This window comes from Atta colombica, unplaced genomic scaffold (genome assembly GCF_001594045.1).
Source record: "Atta colombica isolate Treedump-2 unplaced genomic scaffold, Acol1.0 scaffold32, whole genome shotgun sequence".
In the NCBI taxonomy this organism is placed as follows: domain Eukaryota; kingdom Metazoa; phylum Arthropoda; class Insecta; order Hymenoptera; family Formicidae; genus Atta; species Atta colombica.
The window spans coordinates 1705303-1730195 of record NW_017259426.1 but is presented as its reverse complement, the minus strand read 5'-3'; the positions used below and the strand labels follow the sequence as shown (position 1 = coordinate 1730195).

General features: G+C 41.1%; 1 protein-coding gene across 1 annotated transcript in view; it reads left to right on the top strand.

Moving 5' to 3' along the window:
- The window catches only part of LOC108690387 (ankyrin repeat domain-containing protein SOWAHB), a 126219-nt gene that overhangs the window by 66138 nt on the left and 35188 nt on the right, over window positions 1-24893 (top strand). The window contains exons 8-9 of the mRNA XM_018197648.1: window positions 18680-18691; window positions 19087-19089. Coding sequence (XP_018053137.1) covers window positions 18680-18691; window positions 19087-19089 — 15 coding nt within the window. The remainder of the gene's footprint in view (window positions 1-18679; window positions 18692-19086; window positions 19090-24893) is intronic.

The window sequence follows — 24893 nt, the reverse complement described above, 5'->3', positions numbered from 1 at the left end:
CGTATGTATATACGAACCGTGCTATAATTGTCTCTCTCACATTGTGATTTTCATCCATCCTAACGTCACGCCGAATCCAAATGGCACGCGCATTTGTTCGCGACGATCAGCGGTTTCCTTTTAAGCGGACCAACAGGGATGCGCTACTATGTCGTTCCCTCGGTAATTAGAAACGCGCTGGGAAGCGCAGTCGAGCCCGTACATCAGACCAAAGTGGAAAGACCGATTAGCGCGACTCGCTGTCAAAACATCCACTTGCACCCGTGACAGGGAAGAGAACTTCGTGTGTTCCCCTCTTTCCCCTTTTTCTCTTGGCTTCTCTCCTCATCCCACTGTGTCGCACGAAGAGTATGTACCCCGAGAATCAGTCACCCGTGTGCACTCTCGGCAGTTTATCACTCCTGGGCCAGGGCGAATGCAACAACGTGTGCAGCGAGTGCAACGGCAAAGGACGAATGCGACGTAAAAAGGGCGAGCGAGAGTGCGATGGCGGTGGCCGTGGCGCATAATATATTGGTTTAAAAGTACCATTTATTTAAACGGCGTTTACAACGGGGCCATGCCGCGGGACGAAAAACACAGACCGCAGCCGTTGGAAATAATAACGGGGTTAGCAGGGCCCTCGACACGAAGAGTAACGTCCCGTGCGCACGGCACGCGGATGCAATTGAATCAATCATCCCTGAAAAAGTGCCACTGGATGCTTTCCACTTGGTAACCCGCTGTAAATTAACGGCGCCACACGAGTGCCGCTGCAGCGGTAACAGTCGTCATGAAGCGGGAAAACGCTACTCTTCGACGCGACGCGTCGGGCTTTTTATGAGAGCTGCAGCCGCTGATGATTATGAGAGAGATGTTCAGGAGATGTCTCGGTGGCTCGGATGTTACAGTACCGCGCGTTCCCCGGAATTACGAATGTCCTATCGACCACAGATATTATAAAACGAATTAGGATGAACGGTTGTTTCTCAATAACGTTAAAAATTACAGACTACTGGTAAATTGAATCTTAGGCATAACAAATTCCATGCATGAAAAAAATGATTTTGTTGAAATGTTTAAAAATCTAGCTAGATATAGAAAATAATTTTGTTGGACTATCAAAATAATTATGTAGAAAATTTAATTTTCGACTGTAGCAATGGATTTATTTAGACTAAAAATGAAAATTTGTAGACGGTTATACAATGTATATGATCATAAGGACTTAAATTATAGGTAAAAAAAACTTCAAACTTTTCTCTATCAATTGCCGTAAGGCATTGTACTTGCATTCTGTACTTTAAACACATGCTTTAAAACTTATGTTACAGTTTTCAACTGGAAAAAGAGTGCATTAATTAGAATTCTAGTTGAACAAATCAGAAACTTTTGGTCGTTCATTTTTAATTAGATGTTTTTCTTATAATTAATATATAATTGAGTGTTAAACACGATGAGTGTTGTAAAAAAATGTTGATATTTTAGCAACCAACTTGAACGTCCTTATTTTAAGTTCAACGAAATTATTTTCAGATTTCTATTATTAGCTAAATTTTTAGAATCATTTTTTTCTGTTGACTTCGACCAAACTTGAATTTCGTAAAAATTTATTTTGCAGTTATCTTCAAGACACTTAATTTATTTATCTCGTTTCACTCGGTAATTAATTTTTGAAAAAATGCGCAAATAAGTAAGCGATAAATAAAATCTCCCGCAAGAATGTAACAAACGACTTCTGCGGCGTACTGATTCCGATACCAAGCTCTCTTCTATTTAAAATTGTCACAGCTCGCGTGGCCGCATGTGCTACGAGAGGATATGAACGGCCATGGATATCTCAGGATTTAAATGAACTTCAGCCGCTGACACTTTAATGCCTCGCGGCCCGCCCGCTCGTCGGGCTCTCCGTCTTCTTCTCTTCCTCGGTCGCCCAGTCGCGTCATCGCTGACATAATTGTACGCGACAGTGATGCACTAAGGACGCACCCTTGTGACGTTGATTATATTCAAACAGGAACATGTATATCTCTGCCATGAAATGCCACGCTTTCGTAACACGACGAGAGATCGTGGAGGATAGGAAGAGAGACGGAATTCGGAACCGTTAGCCCACCGTTAAAGTCGAAGTCGCCCGTCATCCCGAGCGCCCGAAAACGTGTCTTCAAAGAGAGCGTTATTATTTGTGATCTTTCACTGAGATCGAGGACACTACATCCGTAATTTATCGAAGCGTAGAATATGGAGAAACTTCCGAGAATCGTGTATCATGCAGAGAGAGCGGAAACACTTTCGTGTCAACTGTGTTGTGAAAAAACGTACCATTGCAATGATTATATTTTAGAATTATATTTAATTCCGAACAAGATGACATTGGATCTGTTTTTTGTGGCTGAACACTAGTGTATATTTTTGGAACTAAAGTGAAATAGGTGTATGTTTAATGTTTGACGAAAGCGAGAAAGAAAGAGTTGCAGTGCAGGAATAAAAAATTAATTTATTATAAATTCCAAATTGAATATTTTCTCGATGTGACATTATACTCTGTGACTTGGTCTGTAAGTATGTATTGCTTTATCCTTAATCCAACACGCTGTCACATATATTTACTACCATTTTGTCATTATATACAATATTATTAAAAAATGGGAATGTAGAATGGAATGTAGAAGATCCTGCGTCGTTGCGTTATTCCGTTCTCTTCGCCACAGCGTGAGAGGCCAATCTTGCGAAACGAGTGATCACGTTTCACCGACGGCAAAATTGATCGGCCACGACGACGAGGATGATGACGACGATGTCGAATCTTAGATAGCGGATTCAGACTCCGCCGTTACGTCAAAGCACGCTGGATAGAGTTGCTGAGACGCGGTAAAAAGAGGATGTGCCGACACGAACGGAGGGATGGGATGGTGATGATGGGATGGGGAAAACAAGAGAGCAAACGAAACTGTAGCGGATGGAGAGGAGCGCGGATTAACAATGGCGCAAATACTGGTACCGGCTGCAGAATGCCCGCGAGCGCATACGGCGCATAATTAATACCGTGGCCTGGGCACGGCGGAGAGATTCGTGGCATGAAGCGAGATCGGGTGAGGCAAAGGGTGGGCAAAGAGGGCGGTCGGAACGACGAACAACGCGCGGTCTCTCTTGGTCGGTAGATCGTGGAAAGAAAGAAGGGGTCCAGGGAGACCAGGTCCAAGGGGTGTTCATGGGGAGGAGATTTATGTGGCTCCTGATTGAATCGTTCTCACTCGATCGTGCCGTTTACTTTTTGCCCTCTCGAGAGATCTCTCTGCGTTTCGTTTCTTTCTCTCTCTGTCTCGCTCTCCTTTCCTCTGCACTCCACACTCTTCCGTGTGTCCCCTTTTATCTCTCATGCTGCGAATGCACACGGAATATCCATGGCACAGGTTACACCCAAACTGCTGAAATTAGTAATTAGAAATCTCAATCGTTGCAGCGATTGAAAATCATGCTATCATATTTATGAATCGAAAAATATCATACAAATGCCTTGATCTGTGCATAATCCAGATTATTTTCTTTTAATTCAGACGTTAAGAGAAATATCATTTTTAAATTTGACTCGAATATATTTCTCGAATATTTTTTCTGATAAAGTTTCTGCCTTTACATCTTCCGTAACTTGCTAATGGTAAAAGTGTAATTATAGTCAAAACATCTTAACGCTAACATTGTTTTTTAACATTTTTCCGTTTCCATCAGCATGTTCAATATTCCGTTGTAATTCCGTGCAGGTCTTGTTTCTTCGTTAAAACATCTCTTCATCATCATTGTGCGAGACCTGAATAGTCAAAAATCTTCTTCCGTGAGGTAACACAACTGTCTCGCCGTACCGCAGAATAATTTAGCTCCCGAAGAATTGGTGTAATGAAAGAGCACGTTTTATGCTACTCGGGGTCGTCGACGCAGGTAGCTCGTAATGTTCCCGCATCGTTCGTCGTCGTCGTCGTCGTCGTCGTCGTCATCGTCGTCGTCGTCGTCGTCGTCGTCGTCGTCGTCGTCAGTGCGCACGCGGTAAATTTCTGAAACACAGAGTCTCTCTTCTCCATTGTAATGCCACGCTCTCCCGCTCGGGGCGAGCTCCGTTAGCTAGGAGGCGGTGAACGGAAGCAAAACAAAAGACGCCGAAATGCGTTCATTATTTCGAGCTAATTGGCGGTGCCTTTACCCTCAAGCTGGGAGGGAGCCAGTCAACCTCTCTGGTAGCAGAAAGCAGGGAGCGAGTTTTGGTGCTCTCGCAGAAGCGAGTCCTTAAACGCGCGCTTGCCTCAGGCTCTTATTCTCCTCCTTCTCTTGTCTTTCTCCTTCTCCTCTTTTAACCTATGACATCACTCTGTCGGTCCTTCTTTCGATAACGAGATTATTCTGTACGATCGCTACCTTCAATTTGCATTTTTTGTAACTGCCTTTGAGCGCATTCCTTACGGTTACCAGCAAATAGATATTATTTAACATCTTATGTAGAAATCTCATGTAGAAATATAGTTACTAACAAGAGTGTAATTTATAAATTTTAATCAATTTTATTCAAGATGCGTAATAGAACGTTGCGAAAAATAATCTAGATTATTTGAAGAAGAACCACGAAGTAATCTCAGATCTTGAAAGTGTCTTGCGGAAAAATGAGCCCTACTTCGCATTCCGGAGACTTTATTCAGGGCGCCCTGGTGGCCCGGGCACGCATCAGTGGCAGTTGGACATGGGTGCATGGGGTATGCGTATACACGACATACGATAAGTATCGCGACACATGTCGGTATAAGTACTGTGATCAATAAAGTCGCGAGAAGAAGGTTCGTCTCGCGGCGCGGCTGGAAGTCAAGGAGTAGCTATTGAAGGCGCATCCTCTCGACATCCTCCTCGCTCTCCTCTCTCTCTCTCTCTCTCTCTCTCTCTCTCTCTTTCTCTTCAACTACTACCAGATACCACTACGAACAGTGGATAGGTGCATCATATTCGTGCACGGTAGCTTGGCCGTTTTGATACCTATGTGTTCGCGCATACACGCATACACGTGCATACATAAATACACGTGCGCGCGTACACAACGTATACACCGACCTATACATAATATTCCGGCCGTAATACGGCGTGGGGCGCTACGTCGCGTCGTTGGTTCCACCGGACAACGCCACGTGATGGTAATGGCCGCGATAATTATTTAGATAGCGGAGGATATATGCTTCCTAGCGCAGCATGGGACCCCGGCAACGTCGTTTCCATGGTGCCCCGTTGGTGTAAGCTGGGGACGTGCCCGCCCGAAGCGATGGAACGTATATACCCACCACCGTCGCCCATTGGAAATGATATCCTCTTTCCTCTTCTCTCGCCCTCATTATTTTCTCGTTGCTGTACGAAGCTTGGTATAACGTCGGATCACTCGTTTCTCAGGATGAAGCCGTTCATCTTGGATCCGCATGACGTCGCGACCTCGAATTTGTGATAAGACACATGTGGTCGCTAATAAAATAAACTCAGATAAAATCTTATCATAATTAATGGACTCGAAAGAAATTTATAATTAATAAATAGAATTTTGAACGGCATGTTTGTGTTACAATTGTTCATGCCATCTGATTATCTCGGATCAATCAGTTAATAGTTTAATAGTTTTGAAAAATTTGGTTCTAACATCTTTATTTTTCTACATGTGGAATTATTAGATCCATAAATTTTTGTCACAATTTAAGCTCATAAATTACTATATGATGAATTAAGGAACAAATCTTTGGTTTAGCTATAGGTAAGATTTTATCATGATATGTTAATATTGAATGAATGATGATTTAAAAGAGAGGTAAATCAAATCAGCTAATCATTCTATTTATAGACCCTCTCTCAGAAGTCTAGATAACTCGACTCTCATCGGGATACTTCCTCGTGCGGCTTCCCGACAGACTTTGGGGTGGATTAACTCGCTTCGCCGCTGTAGCGGAGCATTACTTCCACGTAGTGCACCTCCGGTTCATGGATCCTGGCTGAGAGTCCCCCGATTTTCGCATAAATCAGTCCTGGTTCTCCGACTGTACCCCTGCTCCGTCGCCACCGGTAACCCTTTCTCGGTGTTCCACCCACAGACTCAGAAGGATAGACAGAGAGAAAGAGCGAAAGAGAAGAAGGAAGACTTGCGGAGAAACGAAGAACGTAGGAGCGCTATTTTATTGCCGGCTTAATAAATGGAGGCTCCTTTATTTGCTCGAGCCAGCATCCGCTCGCAGTTTGCCAACCTGTTTGCTAACAACAAATTAATCGGATGACGTACCCTGACAATATATATATATGCACACACTTGCATACACACACGCGCGTGCGTGCACGCATAATGGCGCGTGTGTGTGTGTGTGTGTGTGCGTGCGTGCGTGCGTGCGTGCGTGCGTGCGTGCGTGCGTGCGTGCGTGCGTGCGTGCGTATATATGCGAATCTATCCCATCTCTTTCCTCATATCCGTTCTCTCTGTCCCATCTTCCGAGTACGAAGACGACAGACAAGAATAGGCAGCTCGACAGCGGTTCCTTCACCCTTTCAAACGAACTTGCAACCTGCTGCTCACTTGGTCGTTTCTCTTCCCTTCTTTCCAGTCATATAGTCTATCTCTTCCCCGTCCTCTCAATTTCTCTGCTTCTCTCTGTCCTCGACGCGAAGTCACGAGCTCTTCGTAATGGACGTAGGTATGCGTTACCCGCAGTGCGTTCGATCGATACGTACGTATAAGTCAATCTGTAATTCATAATGCGTACGCTCTTTGAGTTTTTGCTGCCCACACGCTGACAAAGAAAGAGAGGAAACGGAGACGAAGAGGAATGACAGACGAATCCGACATCACGTGTCATTCGGAAATAAAACCTGACCCGGTCAATGTCGGCGCTTTGAAGCTGGACATATATATCTTTTATTATCCCAAAAATATTTCTAGTGATTTTAGTTAAATATGTATATGTATCCCATACATCACACTAACATTGAATCAATTTCTCACAAACATTGATTTGCAGCATTGCAGTAACATCGCGAAATGTAGATTTAATATTGAAGAGACGTTGCAGAAACGTCTAATATCCGTTGAATTACAACATGAATTATATGTCTGTGAAAAAAATGTTTCTCATATTAATTAATTTAACTTTATTATTAAAATAAGTATTACTGATTAACATCATATTCCAGAAAATTATAATTGAAGAAAAAACACTTTCTCCTCATTTGGGAATTAATTTCCTTTTCCTAACCGATCACTCATCTAATTTTATACGCCATCCAACAATGCTTATATATATTTTTTACTATATAGAATAACATAAAGTATCTAGAAATATCAATAGGTTTAATGCATTTTTGCGACTTGTAATTAATTAACAATTAGTAATATTGTAATGGATTAAAGTGCAGAACCTGGTACTTCTTGGATTATTTTATTACTGTTTGAGAGAGAGAGAGAGAGAGAGAGAGAGAGAGAGAGAGAGAGAGAGAGAATTGACGAGGAACAGAATTTTTAAATATTTTAATTGATATAGGATGAAGTATTAAGATAACATCGTCTTCATGCAACAAAAAGGGAACGTTATCCTGCGCCAACATCTGAGGATTACATCAGCTGCGACAGATAGCTCGTCTAATAAATGATTTCCCTAATTCTCTCTTCGTCGAGCATTCGCATAATGATCATTGTTTCTCGACTCATAGAGGAGCGCTAACATTTAGGGATACCTAATCGTATTTACAAGTTATCTTACACGAAAGTCTTACTAAGTTATAGCGCACGTTTTTTGGAACGATTTGACTTAATTTGGCGATATAAGAGATAGAAAGGAATGTTTCATGAAATTACGATCACATCTTTTGATTCCAAGATTGAGAAATGCGTGAGGAGAAATCCAAGATTGAGAAATGCAACGGACATTACAAATGACAAGTTACTGACATTTCGATACATTTCTATTGGGAGTAATAAAGCTTTACTGTTTTTACATTGATTCTCTCTTCGTTGAAAACTATGCGCCGATTCCGCTTCTTTACGACTGCATCGATGCATCACCTAGGCGATCGTCCCGGCGATCGCCGCCTCGATGCAACTTTTTCTTCCGCGCGAAAGTTTTTCTTCTTACTTGCTCCGTCTCTCCGTCAATCGCTGAACACCGGTCAGAAGGGATTCTGGTAGAAGAGCGAGATCCGGAGTCAAGAGAGAAATGCCTTTCTTCATCCCCGGTTCGGAGCCGCACGGATTTCCGACGCAATGACGCCCGGGGGATTTCAAATTCCATCGCGAGAGACCGATGCACGCTTACGTAAGAGAATCTCGGCGAGAGTCAACGCAAGAAAAGGTTTCGATCGCGTTCAGCTCGTTGTATCTTCCCTTTCTCTTTCTCTCTTTCGCTCTCTATCTATTTTTCTCTTTATCCTGCTTACCAAGATATATATGTTGCATCTGTCGGTACAATCTAGACTCTGTAAAGAGCGGCGTATCGTGATCGCCAGTCGTCGTCGTCGTCGTCGTCGTCGTCGTCGTCGTCGTCGTCGTCGTCGTCGTCGTCGTCGTCGTCGTCGTCGTCGTCGTCGTCGTCGTCGTCGTCGTCGTCGTCGTCGTCGTCGTCATCGTCGTCGTCGTCGTTTCTTCGTTGTCGTCCTTTCGTCGTCGTCGCCGTTGCGACCATTGCTGCTATGTTCCTGGTAGCTACCGGAGCACCAGGTAGGCTCAGTGTGTGTGTCATGCGTCGCAACTATAATTTGAAATAATTTATAAATCCTATTCAATTCAAATTAAGGCTCCACTCTGTCGGATGAATAAAAGATGCATTGTACTCGCGTTCGCTCGCTCGCTCGCTTGTGCTCGAGAGAGGAAGATGGAGCGGAGCGGGTGCAATAATGCGCGTATATGCGAGCAAATGGTGTCCCATTATACTCGCTTGCGGTGAATTACGCCATCGGGACGAATTGCCTCGAATTCTTGTAGAGATTATGATCGATTTGCGATATTCGCCAATCTGTCGACTGATAAATTCAGAGACGTAGACGTCTTTGCAAATTGCTTTGCAGATTAGGAAACTATTTGGCTAATAGAATGTATTAGATTTTATACATTTACAAATTCTCTTCGAGATGACAATAACTATCACAAAAAATTAAAGGCTAACAAAAAATCGTTTTTGCAAAAAGAATTTTCTAGCGCGAAAATTCGCGGATTAAATCACGAGCATTGCCATCTCGCTCGGACCTTGCCCTCTGGGGCTTTGCCGTCATATTTTATCACGAAAAATCCGACGGCTGGTGCAAGCTGTCCCTTTTCCCGTTGTTATCCAGTGGCGCCAAGAGCCACGGAGGGATGGGAGATAGTCGTGGGGCATTATAAAGCATTACAACGAGTGCTGTTAACGCGCCGTGTCCAATCCGCGCACGACTCTCGAAAATAAAATACAAAATGACGCGACAACGCTTCGGCGAGGCTCTCTGTCAAATCCATCGGCGGCATTCCGAATCTATCTGCGCTTGTACTCGTCCTTCTCCCTCTCTTCTGTCTCGACACTCGCATTGGTAGCATGGTTTTTCCCTCTTGGTTCACGCGCCAAGCGCGAAGCAATTACTCAGTATCACTTTTTTCATTTAATCTCACCGAAAGAGATTAATGATCTCTAGATTTACATGAATCTTATGTAACAATTTAAAATTTAACACACAGAAACTATAAATATTGTATTTTATTATAAAATTATTGATTGTAATACATACTTAATCTCTGCACAATCATCTTTTTCTCGTGAGAGAAAAAGATAATTATATTGCTTCATACGGTCAGAAATATATTTCATCAATCGCTCAATCACATAATTATACCAAAATAGCTGCAAGATATTTTACAGCTTATTATTTTATGGAAATAAAAGGAGTTCGCAACGTTTCGATGAGATTCAATTTTCTTTCTAGCCGGTTCTTTTATTTCAGTTTTCATTTGAAAAAGAAGTACGTAATGTTTTCGAGCGATCAAAAGAAAGCCGACAAGTCAAAACTGGCAATTAGTTCGAATATAAACGCACGGGAAATATTAGCACGCATGCGCGTGATTTTTCTCTCGCGCATTGCAATGTTGGTTTAACGGAAGAAGCTTCTGGAAGGGATGGGGGTGGAAAGGGGTGACTAAAATCAATTTGTTCGTATCCGCGATGAACCATCGCGTCGCTTCGCGGAGATTGCATTTTCACCCCGGGATACGACGCGAGGAACGGCGATTTTCAATTCGTCTCTTTCCATTCCACCGTCCCACTGCACGTAACGGATATACGTTCGCGGACTTCTTGTTTCCCGTCTCACCGCGTGCGCGCGAGGACGACCCGCTCGAATTGCAAATCAAATAGAATGCGCCCCGCTGCAACGACGGTTACATTGCGCGGACGACGTTCGCGCGGGATATATTCGCTCCACTTTGATATACGCTCGCTCTCTCACCCTTTACTTTCATCGTAGAAAGAGGAAACCTTCCTCCTTAAGAGAAACAAGAATGGGTATGCGCATCGACGTATATCAAGTGATAAAACTGAAAAGTCTTCCAAATTTAATAACTTTTATTAAACAGATCTCTAAGACATCTCTATTTCTTCTTCTATTGATTGTCTAATGTATTGGTAAATAGTTATTCTCTTTTCGAGTGAATTTCATTCTAAAGAGTGAAATGTTTTAATCTTTTTAAATCCTGCATATACTACAATGTACATTAAATTTGAAGACATTATCCGTTGAAATTATTTAATTCTACCGATATTAATTCTACTATTTGAGATCTGATGACATAATAATGTATATGTTGAAAAAGTAGTAAAAAATTTGAAAAAATTAATTGTTTAGAATTATTTATTAATGTGCGTGTGAATTGAATTAAAAAAAAATTTTTTAATACGATTCCAGGTCTGAAGGGATTAAAATTGAGTCTTCTTTTTCAATTCTTTTTCAAAGTGGCTGAATCTTCACTTTCGAGCGAGATTTTACTCCAAAGAATTTATAAAGAGTAAAGTAGATAATAACAGCCTAATAATCTATCACAATGTTTTCGAAGCTACAAGATCTAATCATATCGATGCGATGGATTTCACCAGTCACTCTTCTCTTCTTTTCCACGCAGAACTTTCCGCGGGCAGACAAAAAAAAGCCGTCCCGCGGCAATGGTGTTTCACGAGCCAGAGTTCGTTCCCATGAAAGCGGCCCGCAATCGTGTTGCTCGGCAGAGCCAATCGAGAGTTTATCAAGCGCATTCGGGCGCGCACCGCGGAATATTCGCCGGTCAATTTCGTTTCTCCCCCTTCCCCCCCCCCCCTCTGTTTAATCATGGCCCGGGCCCCCGGTCGGCAAGCAGTGGCGTCGGGGGTGGCTCGACCGTTCGTATAGAGGGGTACGGGCGTTGTGCGGTGTGTACGAGGAGGGGTTGTTGCTGGGGGGCGGCGGCAATAGCCCCGCTCGGGCCGTCATTTGTCAGGGGCTGTCGCGCCACGAGCGTGTTTCTGTTCCAGCGGCGCAGATAGCGGCCCATCCATAGGCCGTTCATCTTTATTCCTTTATATATAGAGGCCCTATTCCCCGGCCTCTGTCCCCCTCACTCTCTCACGTCTCCCCGTCCCACCCCACACGCCCTACACGATTCCCTCGAACTCATTTAATTACAACAAACAATTTATTAGGTCCATCCGGGATCCGCCCACGGCGTATAAAATGGTGGGGAAGAATAGAAGGAGGGAATAGGTCAGGGGGTGGGCCAGGCGCCACTCGTTCGTTCGCAGAACGCTGGAGGAAAGCAAAATTATTCCGTCAGGAGTTGACTACCGCACTTCACCGGCTGTCATTCTGAGCTTCTGGGTCAAACCGTAAATTAACAAGCAAAGTGCGGCGACGTAATTTGTTCATGTGGTGACCTATGATACAATGTTTCGTTCTAAGTAATTCCTTTCTTAAAAATCAATTTTTCTTAAAGGAAAGAAAGAACATGAGAAAATAAAAAAAAATAACGAAAAAAAAGAAAAATACGCAATATTTAAGGGAAACTCATTTTAGATTGATATTGTCAAAATTATGATGTGTGTTGTTTAGATGCGAAGGTATCTATGACGTCATATCTCAGACGAGAGCGTGAGATTCGGAAACAGAAGTAGTCTCTCACCGATCTTAGTGGATCGGTTACACCAGAAACCCAGTCCGCTTAGAAAGTGAAGAGCCGATAGGGATCGGAGCACTATTGTACCATCGGCGTAATTGAAGCCGCAATTACATCTCCTCCTGGTGACTTGTTTATCCGTTTTTACCCACATAAATTCAAAATAGGATTCTAATAAAGAAACTTACGTTCGCATACCGCGGCTAATGCAATTCCATGGAAAGTTACGAGTTTTCCACGCGCCCTAATTGCGTTTCTTCCGAGAAAGCGAGATTTCAATTCGAGAAAAGATCGTAACTAATCTAGCTGATGCAAATATTTTTTTATGAAAAAACAACAATTTGTTTATTATTTTATTATATTTGTCGTTTATATCGATTACATTAGATTACATTAGATCTACAATTGATAATTGTTGTGACGCACGACCGTGTTTGTAACTTTCGCAGGATAATTTACCTGGGTGCGGCTTTCTAAGAGTGTGTGGGTGTCTTCGCTTCGATGACCTTTGACCATTCTCCTTTTTTTAGCCTCCCGTGAGGAATATTCGCGCACAATGCGCACAAAGAGTTGTCTCCCGCTTCGCTATCTCCTTCTGTTGATAAGATTTGCCATTCGAATCGCTCGTTCATCATTCTAAACGACTCACAATGCACTCAGGATTGTTTCTTTATTGCTTAGTCTTTCGGGCATGAACGATGTGATCTATTGTTTCCGAGATCGGATTTTAATCTATTTTCCTTCTCTAACTTCCGCGAGCAATTCGTCATATTAGTTTTATTAATAGTTATTGCTGGTTATCTTAATAGTTCTAAACCGGATTCAGTCGCACGATGGCAATTCTTCAAAAGAAGTAGTTTATCACAGTGGTCGATCGCATTTGAGATTGCAGTTGAGATTGCGAGATTTATTTCGCGTTACTATTTATTATCGTTTAGTGACAGTAATACTCACGATTTGAATATCATCTTATTAGGAATGTAATCAGATCTTTAAACATGAATTGCATATTTAGGCCCGTATTCATATAGTTGGTTTTTATATTTATATTTTAAAACTGTCTTAAGTACGGTCTTAATCACAGAGCCTATTATTAGCATCTTAAGATATTATTTAAGACGGTCCTAAAATAAGAACCAACTATGAATCAGATCATTAAGATAACTCTTTCTCGCCTGAAAAGATATTTTCTAACGATAACAAATTCTTGATTTTTCCTGCTTTTGTAAAAGAAGGAATAACCTCTAATAAATAGAAAGTTATTCTTCCCTGTTTATACAGCTATGCCTCCGATCGCAATCGCGATCGTAGACTGGCGAAGGTGACGCTTACGACGACATCTTACGCCATGACGACATACATTTCCTACCGAAATATTACGCATTTGCTTGCCTGCACGATGTACTCCGTTTCATATGAGAAAGGAATCTTTCCTTGCAGCGGGGCTGACGGTTTAGCTACAACGATGTCTTGCCAAAGGATAGAGGCAGAAGCTCCAAGAAAGAGACGATTTCGCACCATCAAGAAAGTCGTAAAGATCTTCCACCTCCACTTTCGCGTACTGCTTCACTCACTTACGTCATAAACCATCTCGAGTTTCTCGTCTACATGTTCGAATACGATCTGATATTATTACCATAGTCCCATTGTATTATATAATATATGGCCTTTTATACATGCCGTAGGCAGTTTCGCGCGTCCAGAAAATTGATGGAAGTGAAATTGGAGAAAAGTGAAAAAAGTTGTCACTTGTTCAGGTCATCGCATTCATGAAAAAAAGGATAGAATAATCAAGAAATATGTTTTTTTTAATACGATCCAATAAGAATATCACTCGAGTTGTTATTTACAGCGGCAAGCTTGTCAGGGGGCAAGTGAATAAATTACCTTCGTATCACGTTAGGGAGGATATCTTTTTTTTTTTTTAATAATTGAAGATTAATTAAAGATCATAAATGATTAAAACAAATTTATGAGAAAAGTAATACTATACGATGGTTCATGAAATCAATAATTATCAGACGCATTGAAATAAGCAGGAAAACAAGCTTGAGTAAGTCGAAGAGTAAGTCATTTGTATCACGCGTTGACTTGCACATTTTCAGACACAACGTCGCGCAATTTCATTTCATCAAGATAGCCCTCGCCGACGCAAACAAAGTGCTTCCAACACGAAGTAATTAATTACGGTGATCTGATTGCACGCGATTAATCCTGCCGACTTTCGAGCGGATCATTAATTAAGGGTGAATGAATGTCCCGGGGTATGTAGGCACTACCGAGGACACGCTCATTTATTTGGAATAATTTAGTTTAAATGAGTAAACCGTCTATACGTGTGCGTGTATGTGCGTATGCACGCGCCCAAAGTTCACGGTCGATATCGCAGCCGGACATTTCGATTTGCATTCGAGATATGATCGATCATTCTATTCATTCGCCAAGCATTATTACTTAATGATATTTATACTCAATTTACATATTTTTTTCACGATTACGATACGTGATCTCTCATTCATCAACAGTGGAGTTTTAATTGCCTTGGGTAGCACCTGTCGCGACTCTTAACAACTCCAAGAGAACTCTAAGGCAAAAAATAAATAGTATTTTTATTTACTGAGCTTATCGGCTCTCTCTCTCTCTCTCTCTCTCTCTCTCTCTCTCTCTTTGGAAAATTTTCTGTACTTTGTAACGTAAACAGTGGTGGAATGTAATTATTATTCAGAACAACGCGGGCAGGTTTTCTTTGGTCTCGTAACTCTCCGAGCTTACGTTCGGCAAGACTCGCTCGTTGAGCTTTTTATTTATACAGCTCATTGTGTGCCTCTTTTCTACAGTTACACGGCTTCTCTCGCCAGGTTTCTTCTCTCCTGCATCCACGACTTTCCACCTTTGCAAATCCAATTACTTCGTGCTTCTTGTTGAAGAAAAAGTGCGAGGAAGACATCGCGAGGCTTACGCTTCTCTTTCTGCATTACGTTACATTGCGTTGCGTTGCACCGTTTCCACCTCTGCGCTTTCTTCCGATTGGCGTTTGTATTCACAAACTTTGCAGGCGAGATAAAGCGTCGCTTAAAATGCAACAACGTTAGGCGAATGTTTTAATTTGTTTGCGCCGCGTCGAGCTAAGCCGCGTAACCGCCGCACTCTGTTGCGCATAAAAAGCCCGCGCGCGATCCACCACCCAATCTCTCTGAGGAATTCCTACTTTGTTATTTAATTATACGATCATGACTTCCGGTGTATTCACATTTTGATTATGAAAAAAAGGAAGAGAAAAAGAACACTCTCTCGAAGCGCTCTCGCGTGATTTCGCCATTCCCTACACCTGGCAACCTTTGTCCATAAGATCAAGCGGTTTAATAACATGATTCAAGGAGCGGCAGTGATCGGTACATTAAGGTCAGGTGGGTCGAGGTATATAAAGATAATAGCTCGCCACCGACCGACCGACCGACTGATCGACCGACAGACCGCTCAGCGATAGATTTGGATAGATTCAAATACATCGAAAAGTAAAGCTTGCAAATTACAATAAACGCGCGATTGATTCCATTAAAAAGTATAGACAGTATAGACTAACTGTTATACTGTTAATAAATTAATAACTGAACAATCTATCTATTGGATCATCTACATGGAATGAACGATTATGCAGAATTATTATAATCTAAAAATTTAACTTAGATACAGATCTGAAAATAATTTTGTTCAATCAAAATCTTTACAGGAAACTCTGCAAGCATGATGCTGTAAGAAATATTGATATTCTCTAACATTAACTCGAACGTTCTATATAATTATTTTGATAGTCCAACGTAATTATTTTCTAATCTGTATCTACTGGAAGAAAAAGATATTAAATTTTAATAACTAGTCGTTTCAATAGTACTAATATTAACATTTATTTATGAAACAGATACCTATATTTGCTAAATAAAAAAATAATAATAATTAAATCAAATTAATGATTCTTGTATCAAACAAATGTTTACACTTACAATTACATATTTAACTGGCACTATTCAAACAAATATTTATTAGAATTTAGTACATCTTTTCTCAATATAGCTAAATTTTTAGGTACTTCAGCAAAACTGTTCTTTCCATGCAGATTTCAAAACAAGTTCAAAAATTCTCAGAAAATTGTCAAATTCGGATGAAAATGTTTGGCAAAAAACTGCGAATTTTTTATTTAAGAAAGAATTTTGAAAACGCCATCGATATAATATGGAGAACATGCCGTCGCGCCCGCGCGCGCAGCGATGCCTTAATGACGAGATCTAAGACGCGCAATGCGGCGATCGCCGATCGACTCGCTCTTGCACACGCTTCACGGCGGGGTCAGGCAGGTCGCAGCGCGTAAAAATAATAATCAATCGAACGACCGGTAAGTGAGAGCTTGGCAATTACGCGGTGGCGGCGGTACCCTGTGCTGCGGTTTACCCTGGACTCCGGCCGCAGGTGAGCCGAAGACGGAGAGAGAACTTCCTTCTACCGCCTTTAATTCGCTCCCTTCTCCACTCCCCCCCTTCATCCTCTGCCCTCTCTTCGCGTGCGCTATCATAAGGTAACAACGCGAGACTCCCTCGCTTTATTATTAAAAGTTAAAATTCCGGTGGGAGCCGGAGCGATCTTGCGGCGAGCCTCTCCACAAGTATCCTCTCGTCTTCCCTTCTTTCTCTTTCTCTCTTCTTCTCTTAAACCTTCCCCCCCCCCCTCCGCCCTCTCTTTCTTTCCTTCTTTCTCCGTCTTTCGCTCTTTTCTCGAGTCGCTCGATTTACGTTCTTATGTTCTTTTTTTCTGTAAACTCATACAAACGTTTATTGGCGCGATACTCTGTGTTCATAACGGCCGCTGGTAGCAATCGCGTATAACTGCATGTATATCCTGCGTTCGCGCGGAGCATCCCCATAGATAATCGTATTACCATCTATCTTGTACGTTGCTTCAGGATGTCGAATCGAGATTCGAAACACGCGGCTCTCGTCTTCCGCCTTTTAGCCGCGAACGGCGCTCTCGAAAGTTTTCTCGTGGTCGGTGGAAACGCGCCGACGCGTTTCTTCTCACACGTTTATCATAATTCGACACGTACAGTACATGTTGTCTCGAATTAAGGAGGATTAGAGAATTACACAAGCTGTCGAGTTTTAATTAAACTAAAATTTACCGTTTATCGTCGACGTTCATTGCCGGAGATTTCACTGAACTGCGGCGATGTACGGTGAATGCATGATTTTGATATACCGGCGATTCGACAACGGGTTTTTCTCGCCGAACTGCTTGACAACCGGTACTATCGAAAGGTGGTAAAACTGTCCACCGAAGAGTAAAGAGAGCGGAACGAGAACGGGTGTGCACATCGTGTGAATTACGCGACGCGTCGCGTTGAATTGCCATTTATTTACAGATTGATTGAAACGCGCGTCACCGGTACCGCTGTGTTTTTAAACGAAACTGTAGTTAGCTACAAAATTTTCTGTCAACGAAAAAATATATGTGCCAGAGAGAATTAGGAAAAATAAAAAAAAAAAGAAAACAGATTGTGCACATTATATAAATAGCGTAAATAAATAATGCATATAAATTAGTGCATAAAAATTAGATTGAAAAATGATGATTTTTTTTCCGAGCATTAATTATAGTGATGTGTAACTATCATAACATAATCGTCAAGAGAAAAAGTAAATAATGACGTCATAATCTCTTCATTAAAAAAAATTTGAATGAAAAGCAGAAATTCATGCTTTGTTTTGTGACTGTATATAATAATTAGATAGAAAAAAATTTCAAAATTCCTCGCGTATCATATTTTAATGGAATCTCGTTTGCGCGGGGAATAAACTGTTCGGAGAATGTCGGTCGAGGAATATTTTGGTTCACGATATTTTGCTTCTCTTTTTTTTTTCTTATGGTTAACGACGCGGTAACCTTTCGCAGACGATGTGGCAGGGATGATCCGACGGACCGGCGGTTCGCGCGATTACGTATTATGCTAAACACGCGAAAATGGCTTTTTAAATGGAACATCTACATTTATGTAGTCAACGTAGCGTCCATGGCAGCCGCAGCCCCGCGGACGGTCGCCGGGTAAGAGCGATGGCGAATTAAATGCAATTTTCGTCCCACCGAGGCATGCATAACAAATTGACGAACGTCTTTATACTTAGAAACTGCGTGCATAACTGCGTTATGCACGTAGCACGGGGGCAGGTCGCTATTTCGTCGCACGGCCGATTTACAATCCGATTATTATGCCTGCATAATGTCGACTGTCCTCTTTCTCCCCCATCCTGCATGTAAGCACGTACTCAACTACGTATAATACAACCGACGAGAGTGGTACGAGCGGAATTTCTAAACGAATGCAATTTAAAAAGGAGCAATAAAGCGGGAACTGGCTACCGGGAGGAGTAGTGCCGCTGCCGCCGCCGCCACCGCCGTTGCTACGCTCGATCTTTAAAATTGAAAATTAAACGTTTCGTAGCGCACTGTGAATTTTGAGTAGCATGTCTAACCCATGGCTTCACGCTTTTTCTGTTTCAGGATCCGACTTCCGTGAGTATAGGTCATTAAGTTACCAGCCAAATGCTACAAAGTAATGGGTTCGGGCCGGGAGAGAAAAGCCGTGCCCCGATGGTCGGCAATTAATTGCGGAGCGCCGGTTCCTTCGTAGGCACGAGAGCTCGTAGGGTGCATTCATGAACGGCGAGAAGTTTTGCGCATATCAGCATGCATGTAGTTTACATTGCTAATCGTTAAAAAGTATGCCGCACGAGGGCAAAACAGAACCTTAAACTGCATGTAGCAATAATTTGTAATTCGAAAAAACATTGCGTGGTAAAATTTCTTCGATCGGTACCATTAACGATACATATTTTTGTATGTTACATATACACATCTTGGGATTGACGAATAATTTTCGTGTGGACACTGCTGCGAACAATCTTCAGGGCGTAAGTATATTTTATTTGATTTCTTTAAATATTTACAATTAGATATGCGCGATGGATATATCGAAGTTGAGACGTAGCTATCTTTCGACATTTATTGAAATCGTAAATCGTTCGACGTACGCGCCGAATAGTACTTATCCGCAATTTTCCTCAACTCTTCAATTACACAAATACATTGCATTTAAAGAATTTATCCGTAGGTCGAAGGCCTATCCAATCGATGATTATTATTCCATTTTTACCCAAAATAATGAAGGAGGAATGGTTGAGAATAGTAAATGTTTAATTAGTTAAAATAATTACAATGTTTACAACATGAAATACGAATTAATTACAAATTGTATGCTAATTGTACAAATTATTGAGTGCTTTTCACTTGTATCATGCAGCATTGATTGCGAGAGATGTTTCAAAAATAAGATTCGCTTGAAGGAAATATAGATTACAAGTTTATTTTAATTGTTCAAATATACATAGATAAAATGAATCTTATTTATTTGTTAACATTTTTATTATTTTATTTTTATTATTGGAAAAAAAACTATATAGTAGAATGGAAATGATCTTTGCTGAATCTTTGCTGAAAATATAATTAAGATACAGATCTGAAAATTTTGTTCATCAAAATAATTATGTAAGAAACTCAAATATGATAAAAACAATGTTGTAAAAAATTTCGATATTCTAGCAATCAGTTTTAGTCTTCTACATAATTATTTTGATAGTTCAAACAAAAGACAAAATTATTTTCGAATCTACATTTATCTAAATTTTTCGATCTCTCAATAAAATCATTCTTTTTGTGGAATAATGTGATCTTGCGCGACTACAATATAGTCCAATAATTGAGGGGAGAAGAGACGAAAGAGACCTGCAAACCCTCAGACTCGAATACGAAATGATGGGACGGATAACTGACGTCTCTATAGTAGTAAAATGGAGACTATGGCATTCGTCCCGATGGGGGTCCCTAGACGTCGTCGGAGACATCCAGCGCCACGGGGGATCATTGTCTCAGGGGGATCCCAAGGGCGAGTCACGACGAAGAGCCAACCCCAGTTTGACACGCACGAGGGGGTCGTAGCACCCCGTCGCGCCCCTCACGAAATTAATAACCGAAATTCAAGTATTCCTACTTGAGTCAGAAGTTATCGTACGGGTGTATCCGGTTAAGTCTTCCGCCACGGCCCTCACAATCTGAGCATCGTACACTCACGCAATGCATACGTCGAAAACGAATACCGGTTAAGTGACTTATAATAAGGTCGGGCCAGATTTACGGTGTTATTCGCTATTGAAGCGTGTTAGAAAGGAATGTACATAATTTTGCGATCTCGCGTCGTGGTTGTATTCTGATGTCACTATTAAATCCCTGTAGATTCAATAGGTATATAAACGGAATAACGTTTGAAGAGCCTCTCTCGCCGAAGAAATACCGTCTTAAAATTTATTAGGGGATTCTCAAAGCTTGACGAAACCTGATTGACGATTTTCACCGGCCGTTTGAAAATAAACTGAGAGGCAGGTATCGCTCGCTTCGCATACCATGGCGTTTCAAATTTCCACATCGGCGACTGCCTTTTTCACCATCGCATAGGTATATCGCGCGCGGTGCTATAAGCGGGCAATTAAAAGCATGCAGCAGAGACATTTATGTTCGCACTAACTGCCCGTTAAGACGGGGAACCACCTAACCGTGGAAGGTGTAATTGGTCGGTATGCTGAACCTGCAGCTCGTAAAAGCACAGCGGGTGTACTTCGCAGTTCTGTAGTTTTTCCGACGTGACGTTTTACAAATTGCACTTTTCGTTAAATCCATTATTTAAGACCGATTTTGATTTTTCCTTGAGAACCAACATTTTATGAGAATGTATGGCCGATTCATAAAATTCAATCGTAATCTTGAGGTAAAAAAACAAGTTGGAACAGATTTGAAAATATATATTGAAGTAATTAAAAAAATAACTGCTCTTTTTCATTTAATTGTGTTGCTTGGCCGAGTAGTAGGAAACTAATCGCAAACAAATTTATAAGTATACCGGAATATCGCTTACTAATTCTCGTTCTTAACGTTCTTGACAAACGCATAATAGGCTGCATGGTTAGATAAGCCTCGAGCAAGAACATCTGGACGTTAAAAAAGAAAAACGAGTTATTATTGCAGTGGTTATTAATATAGATCTACCGGCAGATAATGTAATTGTTGCTACAACGTAGTCAGCAAGTATAATTTTAATTGCGATAAACCGTCATTACAGTAGCCTTGTTTTCTCTATGAACCCACTCATCTTTGTATATAACAAAGAAAAACTAGGATCTAATGCATCGTGTCAAGATAAAATGTTTCCATTTATTCTAACAGACCGATGTGTGAATAACAGGGAAAAAAAAAGAATCGCTTTCGGTCTTGCGAACTGTATAATCGTATCGTACATGATTAGTTGCATGATCTTTTTTTTTCTTCGCGGCTTGAATGTGTCGTTCTATTAGTGGGACGTTTATCGCGTCGTAATAAAAAATCTTTATTTTACTATAAAAGTGTTTCGTTCCTTTTACGATCGCGATTGCAAGATACGACCGGACGTAACAATGTCATTAGCATAGATCTAACATAGGGATAATGTAATTGCGCTACAATGTAACTAGTCAGTCAGTCATAATACAATATATAGGGTGCTTTAGAAGTACGCACATCACACTGTACGCGCAGGAGAGACATGGCAAAGGTATCTCGACAGAGCGCGCGCAGCATTTCATTTTTTATCAGTACGCATGTCACTTGTTACACTAGCGTTGTATGTATGAAGATACGTATTCCTGGCAATCCATTTCTCTCTAGCTTTCCTTCTTTCCCTCTTTGTCTTTCTTTCTCTCTCTTTCTTGTTCTCGCTCTCTTTCGCGCGGCTTCGATTAAAATGCCAGACGTCGGTAGCAGAAAGAGATTCGCCGTGATACGCGATATTGTTACGCGTGTACACGTTGTAACTGTCCGGATCCGTGACGGAGTCACGCGATATGCATTATGCACGCACGTAACGCCGCGCGGAGTGGCAGCAGACGCGTTTCCGCCGTCAGTCCCACGATGCACCACAGCTCCAGTGGACGACTCTCGCTCGCTTTGTGAGAAACGAGTCACTGACGTGCACCGTTTGCATTTTCGCGTTCGGTACGCGGAAAATAAGAGGAGAAGAAGCGCAAACCTCTAATTCTCGCGAGTCCTATACATTATTAATACAGCGGGGGAAAACCTGGGTTAAATGGCGCAAATACAATGACGGCGCGTTAATTACACACATCGCCGCGTCATTATTTTCAACGCCGGCAGAGCAATTTAACGCGCGTATCTTACATAAATGCAATTACTATCACGAAACTCTACGTACGATGCTCGCGTATCGAAATTACTGCGACGAGCTGTTACGTTTAGCCCTGAAAATGTATTCCATGCATGACATAACGAATATATGCAGCGTTTCGCGAAACATTGACTGGAAAGAATATTATTCAAATTTCAAATAGAAAGTACGCGCGTATGTAAAAAAAAAAACATTTGTGTATTCCTAATTTAATGCGCGAGAAAAAATTAGGAAATATTTGGAACGTATAGTGTTTTGCACGAGGAGAGAAATCTGGTACTCCTTATCTCTCCGAGATAATTCTGCAGCGGTGTGAGAAAACTCATCTCGATAATTCCTAAGTTTCTTCTCGTGCGGCTAATTCCATTTCGCGCCTGACGTCGTTGTTCGCAGGTCGTGAAAACTAATCGTGAGACAAATCCGGCATCTTTCGCTTTCCCTCTCGCTCGCAATGAATTTAACATTTTCCACTTCTTCCCTGGTATTGTCCGCGTGTAATGAAGGGACGTGCGCGATGAGGAGAAGCCGTGAGCGTTGCTCCCGGAGCAACTTTCACCACGCGCAATCTCATCAGCCACCTGTCACGGCGAGCTGACAATGGTTGGTCGCGAAAAAATGTCGCGACGTCGCGATTCGCGATGCTTCCTTTCGCGATGAACCTCCGATGCTGATCGCGACGGTTCATTTACGACAGCTGCATTATCCCTATGCGACGCGCCATTACTTTTATTAGCATAATGACAGGCGAACAACTCAATTTGCATGGAAAATCACATAGCTCTTGTAACGAAGTTCGCCCGCGGATCCGTATTAATAGTCGTCCTATCGTACGTACGTGAGTACATATTATATTTCGCATATTGTATATTTTACATATATAAGAACTCTATAAACCTAATATCCTTAATATTTCTTATTCACTGTTTGCGGGTAACTGTATGGTGAATTCAAGATAGTTCTAGTAATGCCTGTTTTTACCAATTTAATTTTAATCTTAACTTTTTCTAAGAATTAGAAAAAAGGTAGAGAGTAAATTGAAACTGAGATTAAAGTTAATTTGTATAAGTAAAAATAAAATTGACATATGTCGTACATAAGGCTGTCGCGTTTGACTCGATTGCATCGGTTTATTCATTCTATTATTTTCAGTAAAACAGATTACAGAATGTTGTGGTCATAGTGTAATATTTCGTAGTTTATTGTAGTTCTGAACAAAGAACCAAACCTAAGAGATTCGGTATTGTCCCGCGTGGCTACGAGTAACACTGAAAAGTTCTTTGTTTTTTTTTTTAAATTTATAGTTTATATAGATAATATATGAATATTTTAATTATTCGTAGTTCAAAATTAAATAACTGTAATTTCTTTGAATATATACAGACTTCTATAATTCTTAAATAATTCTCAATTTTATTAAATTTTTCCTTTAAATGTTCCTTTCCCTTGTATGTAGAACATCACATATAATATGCGAAAAAGAGAATAGGAAGAAACAATGTACAGACAGAAAAGATCTTTTAGTTGGAATAGCGAAGACTTCTTTGAAATAGCTCTCTCTCTCTCTCTCTCTCTCTCTCTCTCTCTCTCTCTCTCTCCCCGTGTTGGATAATTCCGTATCATCATCGAAATTGCCCTCGATCGTCGTCGTCTTTCTCGTCCGCGGCTTGATTGAGAGTAGTCGAGGATCGTTTGCCACCGCACCTGATCCAATCGTCCATTCGATAATTGGCACCGGTAATGAGACGCAGAATTACCTGGTCAGGTCGTTCAGGCAAATTTTTGCAGTGAAAAAAGATGGTAAAAGGAATGGCGCGTTTCTTTAAAAAAAGAATGAAATAACGAACGATATTGCTTGGGTAAAATTATTTGAACGAAACAGTTTACGAAACATTTGCTCTCGATTCACGTGCTTAATTCATGTGAAATACAGCTGTCTAGAAATGAAGATAAATGCGAAGTAATGTTCGGGGCGTGTAACGATTATCACGCGATTATTTATCGATCATTGCTGAAGTCGACGGATACAAATTCGATGAAGTCTTCGATACCTTAATAAGGAAGTGCAGACTTATCGATATATATTATATACTTCAAACACTTCTTAAAGATAGCATCTTAACGGCGAAAAATGTGTTTTACATGCGGTGAAATCGTTTTACATTTTTGACATTATTACAGTTATATCGACTATGATATTATGGAAATTAGTCTGATTATAATCAATATTTTGTTGATACTTAATTTTAATGGAATATTTTAATATACATTTTTTTTCTGTGTGCGTGTGAAGGTTTGTGTCAAAACCCATTAACTTCAATTGCGATATTACTATAAATCGAAATGTTTCAGCATAAATAGAATGCATAAAACTCTAATAAAATAAGAAATGAAATATTTTTCCTGTCATGCTAAAGAAAAAGATGTATATACATATGTATATATATATTA